Source organism: Hipposideros armiger, unplaced genomic scaffold (assembly GCF_001890085.2).
Source record: "Hipposideros armiger isolate ML-2016 unplaced genomic scaffold, ASM189008v1 scaffold_21, whole genome shotgun sequence".
NCBI lineage: Eukaryota > Metazoa > Chordata > Mammalia > Chiroptera > Hipposideridae > Hipposideros > Hipposideros armiger.
This window is the reverse complement of record NW_017731371.1, coordinates 1034427-1042238: the sequence shown is the minus strand read 5'-3', so window position 1 is coordinate 1042238 and position 7812 is coordinate 1034427. Positions and strand designations below refer to the sequence as shown.

Genomic DNA, 7812 nt, shown 5'->3' with positions numbered 1-7812 from the left:
TCATGGAACTTTTCTCCGCAAAGTAACTCTGGGCTGGTGAGCTCGGTGTGGGGCCAGAAGGTCTCTCACCCAACCGGAGAAGCCTCCCCACCGCTGAGATGCCCCTCACGGGGTTCGCCCTCTCTCGCCTCCGCCCCTCCTACCAGACTCGACGTGGTCTCCTCTTTAAGTCCTTCGTTTAGAGGTTCTGCTCATCTAGTGTTCAGGGGACTTCCGAGGTTGAATGTTGTATAAATTATTTGTAATTTTGGTGTGATCCTCGGAGGCAGTTGGCACAGCGTCTGTCTATTCCTCCATCTTACTGGAAGTCTGTTTTCATTTTCACAATGGATGTACAAAGTTACCGCGGGCCGGCTGAGTGGCTCAGTTGGTTAAGAGCTCGCTCAAGAGTGTGAGCTCTGAGCAACAGCGGTTCGAGTCCCGGCCCGAGCTGAGCAGCCGCTGAGCTACCAACAGGTGGCAGGATGGCTCAGCTAAAAAAAAAAAAAAGGTACCACAAACTCAACATGCCTCTATAAATGGCTTTCCCCAAACCTACACCTCTTATACTATCTTATTCAGAGCAGTAGTATCCTAAGTCATCAAAACCAGAAACCTGGGCATCATCCTAGACCTTTCTTCTCCTCTTCCAATCCACGCTTTAGTGCCTGACATACAACACAAACAGAACAAATATTGAATGAATGAAAGAATGTATCCATTTTTATTTCCATTCCCCTAGACTCTCTCCCTGCCTACTTCCAATGCAGTGGTCAGGCCCTCACCATCACTTGGCTGGATGACTGCCACTTTATTAATTTTCATGCTCATTTTATTTTCCATGTTCTTTCTTCATTACCACTTCGCTAGCCTACAACACATTCAAGATTCTTACATGTTTGTGTGTACAAATAATCTTCTTTCCCTAAGCAATTGCCACATTTCTATCTCACCCTTCTTCCCTTTGTCCACAGGCATCTTTTAAGGTCTCTAGCTTGTTTCCTGACAAGATTCATTAACTAGAGTATCTTTTTAGTGGGAGTGGTCCTAAACTAAATTTTAGAGAAACATAACTTGTTTAAAGTCCATGATGTAGATTCTTGAGCCAGGGTTCAAAATGGCGTTCTAGATGCCTAACTGTATTCTCAATCATCCTATTACACTCTCTGGGCTAAACCATACCAGGTTCTACAAGAAATCACAAGGACATAGTCATTCCTCAGGAAGCATACAGCCTATTGAGGCTGTAACACGAGACAACTATCATGCAAGATAAACATCAGAAAGTACAAAGATGCGAAGTGTTATTAGAGTCCTACTGAGAGCAAGAGAGGTTCCTGGCTTCCAACTAATTAGGAGACTGAAAAGGATACATGGAAGAGGTGGACTTCCAAGTTGAAAGGAAGGATAGGATTTCAAACAATTGCTGGTAAATAGGAAAAGGTAACTTTAGACAAAGTAACATTGACAGCAGCATTGAGCCAGGAAGGCACACAGCATGCTCATGAGATAGGGACATCATTTGATTAAAGCCAAAGGTGGGTGATGTAAGGGGTAAGACAGGAACAGTGGTTTGAGACACGGTTCTGGGTGATTTGGACTTTATCTGGAGTCTACAGGGGTCTAGTGAAGCTTTCCGTGCACAGTATTGCAATGAGTTCTTCTTTAGGAAGATCATTTTAGCAGCAGGTTGTAGGACTGCAAGAGGAGGGACACTGAAAGAAAGTGTATTTCATAGGAGACTTAAGATAGTTCTAGTACAGGGTCACCAGGTCTTGACCCTGGGAGAGAAACAGAAGAAATGAGAAGGGAATCGATTTCAGAAACAAGCAACTCAAGTTGGTCTTGGCACACAATAATGATACCTAAACAATGTAACTGAAAATAAGCATTTTGCTTTGTCTCTGTTATTAGAGGCTGAGAAATACTTTTAACTGAAATTTAGAAGCTAAGTTGGGTTGATAAGTCTGTTATGCACGCACACACACACATACATTTATGTACACATACAAATACATATACATTTATACACATATATAGTAAGGGCATTTGAAATAAAGATCTAGGAAATAACATAGGTTAAAATCAAGGTAACTCGAGACTTGACTATGGAAGCAATAAGAAGGCAATTTATTAGTTTTATTAAATTTTGTCTGATTTTAGATTAAACAGTTACATATGTATAAATTTAAAATAGAACCTTTTTAGCCCCCTCAAAATACTCCCTTAAAGCAGTTCATCCCATTAACTGACTTTAATAAAAATATAATTTTCTGTGTATTAACAAGTGGGCAGCTTCACCTTAATTGGCTTTAATTACAGAGTTTCCATTTCACCCAGTTAGTTAAGAAAAATACTTAAAATTATTCATTCTTTAGAGAATTTTTAAAATGTGACAAGGGAAAGGAAGATGAGCATTTTTTATTTCTTCATATGCGTTAAATGATTAGACAGCAAGCCACACTTCCCTGTTTTGAACAATCTTCTATTCTTAGCCACTTCAAAAGGAAGTTTGAAGAAATGAATTCTCTGATCCCAAAGGACTTCCTAGAATTATATATGTTAATGATTATAACAGGAATCTTGAAAAGCTTACCAATACATTTTCAAGGAAGAATGTTCACAGACAGCACACAGATTTAAGAGGCAAAATCAGTTCTATCATTAAGGATTTAAGCTCTGGATCTGCTTATCCGTAGAACAAGGAGGTTCTACTAGACGGGTTCTAAGTTTCCTTCTGGCAATATAGCACTACGATTTATCCACAGCAGATACTGAGTACCCACAACTTGCAAAGCACTGTTACAAAGTCACAAATTTTATCTGCCCTTGAGAGCAACACCTGTTAGTCCTTTTTATTTAGCTTCCCATTCTTCCGAGTTTGGGATAGTAAATAACGAACTAGCTGTTGAACTTACTCTGTTTCCACAGACACTGTCTAAACCTCCACTGCCCAATATAATAGACACTAGCCACGTATGACAACTGATTGCATAAATGTTGGCTGGTCTAGATAGAGATGTGATGAAAGTGTAAAATACACAGTGGATATCAAACACAATACAAAAAACAGAATGTAAAATAACAATAATTTTTAATATATTGCATTACATGTTACAATATTTTAGAGCTACTGGGTTAAATATTAAAATTAATTTTACGTTTTACTCTTTAAAAAAAATTGGGTATAGAAAACTAAAATTATACAAGTGGCTTCCATTATACTGCTATGGATCTAAACTCTAAGGCCCTCATCCACAGATCACCATGACTTCTCTTCAAGGACCTGATTACAAAGACAGAGTAATCAACAATTATTCACATCACTCTTATAATTCCCCTCGTCTTATTTCTGTCTGGCAAACCATCTACCTTCCTTATTATTTGAAACCATATCCTTCACTGTGAAGGATAGGAATTATAATTATTTGATTCTGTATTTTGGATAAGGAAGGGGATTATGATTGTCTTTTTTTCAATACTTTGAAACAGACTGTCACAGAGAGCTAGCATAACATACACATTTCCTGACTACAGAATATTATTATGGAAATGCTTCCAAAGTTCCAACCCATGACTGGACTTCCTTTTCACAGGTTTATCTTCCTTCCTCACTACCAGTGACATCCCTTCCTTTAAAACAGAATGATGTTTGCTCAGCCTACCTGTAGTTACTGTGACTGAATTTCTGCTGTCTCCTTGACTCTTGTTAATCACGTGACTGTCCATGCAGGGAGCCACAAGAAAAGTGAAGTAGCCATTTAGCCTTGTAACTAGTCACATGCTTTATTTAAAAACAGAAAAATAGAAGTCTTTATAATTCACTTTGATACCAAGAAGCATTTTTAAGGGAATCTTCCTTCTCTACTCATCTGATGTCCTTCCTTTAAAGAAACCTGCTTTACGAGGCTTATTTTATATTTAAAAAACATGTATGAAACAATTTGTACAAGGAACTTGTAAAACTTTACTAGAGCTGGATAATAAAATAAAAATGTTTAAAGAATAGCAACAATGAAGCAAGGGTATATATGTATAAAACAAGCCAAATAGTTGAAAATAGCTCACCAAAAAACACAAGCAAGAAAACTTACTCTTTTATGTCTTAGAAATAACTTTTACATACATTTATTTTTCTCTAGCCTTGTTTGACTTTGCTAATAAGAAAGCAGTTTGATTAGAATTTGATTTTCTAATAGAATAATATTTATATTGAAGTTTGGTATTTTAAACAAAAGTATTTTAAAGTAGAAAGGCACTTCAAAAATCAGTTTTATATTTGTTTTACCAATTTAAGTGATATGCCCAAAGTCACATACCTAACTTAGTGACAAAAGGCAGGACTGAACACATGTATGTTGACCCCAAGTTCAGCTTGTTCCACTGTATTATGCTGCCTTAGTCCTTCTTTAACTTTTATCTGGTTAAAGAAAAAAGAAATATTTAAATTCAGATCTATATAACTAAAAAATTATTTTATCAGTACTATTAAAGCTTTTGTTCTATTTATTTGCAATGAAAGTATTTTAGTACTATGAATAGGAGATGTGAAGATTGATGGGTGGAGACTGGCAGATGCTGAAGAAATTAAATCCTGTTAAAATGTTGATAGCTATCTGAGGTTCATATAATTTACTTGAAATTTCCAACAGAGTCCTTATCGTTTAGTAAAGGTTGTTAAGGGGAATGAAATCTGGAATGGGGTCCTGGTCTGTTACTCTCTTCAGCTTGATCAAGACTGAAAATATTTATTATTTTGTTTGGAGGTACTAAATGGTCTAATGTTCTAATTACTGTGGAATGAAAGATTTTGGCTTGAACAGTTATTATCCTATATATATATAAACTGTCTTTGGAAATAATATAACTATGGATATAATACTAGGATATCATTGTAGTGAAACTATTCCCAGTAAGTCTATATTTTGCTCAATATTAATGGGTAAGCAAGATAGCATCTGATATATAGATTACCATGAGTTATTCATTATGAGTTTCTAAGGTATCTCCAATAGAAGCAACAATAGAAGGCTGTACTATTTCTGCTTCAGTTTCTTCTTAAGAGAGCACACATTATTTTGCATCTTCCAAGATTTTGTTTTCCTGTTCAAGTCTTTATTATTAACCTGTTTTGTGTCAGGTACTCTTCTGGGTTCTAGGAGTATAAATACCTACAGTAGGTTTAACATTTCAACTAAAATAAGTGGTGGGAGCAAACATACCTGAGGACACCCGATATATTAATTGTATCCAGTAGGCTTCTAGAGAGGACTCAGTTACACATACCATATCTTACTCCTCTGGGAGGAGATTTAGTTGTTAAGCTTGAGAAGTGGGATATCTTTAAGAATACATCTTAAAAATGAAAATAACTCTAATGCCAGTCACAAGTTAAGCTTTCACCAGTATCAAGGATTAGATAATAGTCATCTAAACAGGATACAGAATAGGTAAGAATGTTGCCAAAAACAAATTTCATTTTTCTTCATATTTGCTTTGTGTTATCCTTGGTTATTCATGGGGTATTTTAGCATGCTACCATTTTTTTGTCAATTATGACCACAGGTGATCTATATATTTAGTTTAAAATGAAAACTAAGGCAAAAAATAAATATATGCAGCCTTGGAATTTGAAGATAATAGATGATCAAAATTCGTAAGACTTGAACAGAATCACATAAATACATTTTTTCTTAAATTGGACACATATAATAGGGTTGGATGAAAACAAAGACAATTAATCTCTCCTTTACTCAATCAAGACAAGGGCATTCCCTAGAGTTGGATCAAGAGATGAATGTTCTTTGGTTTGTGATGATTTCATAAGAACACCTAAGCTTCATTTAATTATTTAATGATGAAAGAGTTCAGCTTTTTCTATCAATTAAAAAAATTAATGTATCATAGCATCACCTATATACATCTAGAAGAAAAAGTTTCTTCCTGTTAAAAATGCTTTTAAAAGATCCCTAATGTTTACATACCCAAATAATTTGTTACTAATACTTCACAAGGAATATCATTTTATTACTGTAATCACAAAATCATAGTTTCTGTACAGGAATGTATAACTGAACATTAATCAACGCATTGATAATTCACTTCATAGAGGGTGAGCACACTACAGAACACACTGTAAAGAAAAAAACATTGTAAAATTGTCTGGCCTTGCAGCACTGTTTAGTGCAAGTATTTAAGACACAATAGTGTTCAATTCAGCAAAGTATTGCAGAATGTCATGCCACAGTCCACTTAATTCAAAGAAGGTCAGGACATGCAGCTCGTAACAAAATGTCAGAATGTGTGAGCGTGCGTGCGTGCGTTTTGTGTGTGTGTGTGTGTGTGTGTGTGTGTGTGTGTGTGTGTGTGTAGCCCACATGTAACTCATAAAATATATAGTGGTTTATTTAGATGGTTTTAAATGATTTCACTGTGGAATTCAGCATAACTGGAACAAACATCCAAGGTCTTCTTAACAGGAGTAATCTTGCTAGGCAATGGCTTTGGCTTCAGGTAGGAATGCCTCCCAATATTTTATTAGCTGTGGATGATAAACATATCATTACCCTTTTGTCATTTATATGCATATATCCCATAGAGCATTAAAAAAAATCTATACAAATAGCTAATAGCGATTCACATTTACTAAAGTCTGGTTCTTAAAGGAATCATTTTAATTCTCTTATCTGAAGTTTGTCAATATAATTCATGTGTAAATTATTTAAATGAATTACTCCTGGCTAATTTGTTTTTGCTGTAAGCAATATGATTTTTAAAATACCCCAAAACTTAAGATTTTTTGATTTATGCAAATTTGCATACAGAAACAGATTAGTGTAAATTAAATAAGGTTACCTTAAATAATAAAACTGCAATGAACTTTTCCAATATAAAGTGATAACATCTCCTAATTCAGAGGATATTCACATTTTATGTTACTGCTAGCCAAAAAGAATGAGAAAAAAAGGAGAAAGAAAACATTGGGCAAGAAAGAAAGAGACTGGAAAGAAGTAGTTGCCAATTTTTCCAGGGTGGTTCAGAGAACAGATTGAAGGATAAACTAAAGTTATGTTTGTAACAATTCCTTTAAATACAAGTTTATATAAGTTATATTTTAAAAATCTAACTTTATGAACTAAGTATTTAAAATAATAATTAAATATAATTTGAAAATATGTCACCATCTAATTAAAACAATTGTATAGACAAGTTTGTAATCAACATATTTTAAAATTGGTGGAAGAAATCCTTCTATTCAAGACATTTAATAATTTGATTACTCAAATTTATATTAATGGATTACTCAAATTTATATTAAAATAAATAGGAAAAAAACTCTATTATCTTGTTATAGACTTTTATTTAACATAATATGAAAGCCATTGTCTTCTACTTGTGGCATATACTGTATTTTGCCGTGTATAATGCACACCTACATTTTTGGCCCAAACATTCAGGGAAAAAATCTTTTAATTTTTAATTCAAATGTTTGTTTGTTTACATTTAGGTACTTGTTTTTTATATTATAAAGAAAGTTTAGCATTTATTTTTTAACATATTATGGTACAAGAAATTGTATGTTAACAAATAATTACAAAACACAAGAAAAGATACAAGGTACAAGAAATTTTATGTTCCGATAATAAATTTATGACATTTACGCATCATAGAAGGCAAAGAACTCTTTGTCACTGCAAGTTTGTCTTAAGTTCAACAAAAGCGATTATTATATTCCAGGATATTATTTTGCATACAGATATCGTTATTTATTTCTAGAGTTACACTTTTAACTCATAAGCATAAATAAAAGAAGTAAAAACACTTATAGAGATA

At 34.1% G+C, this 7812-nt stretch overlaps 1 protein-coding gene across 2 annotated transcripts in view; it reads right to left on the bottom strand.

The window, feature by feature from the left end:
- Positions 1-3056: 3056 nt before the first annotated feature.
- The window catches only part of SNX2 (sorting nexin 2), a 65326-nt gene continuing 60570 nt past the window's right edge, over positions 3057-7812 (bottom strand). For both annotated transcript variants that reach the window (XM_019635398.1, XM_019635399.1), the window contains one exon: positions 3057-6520. In XM_019635398.1, coding sequence (XP_019490943.1) covers positions 6470-6520 — 51 coding nt within the window. In that variant the 3' untranslated portion in view covers positions 3057-6469. The remainder of the gene's footprint in view (positions 6521-7812) is intronic.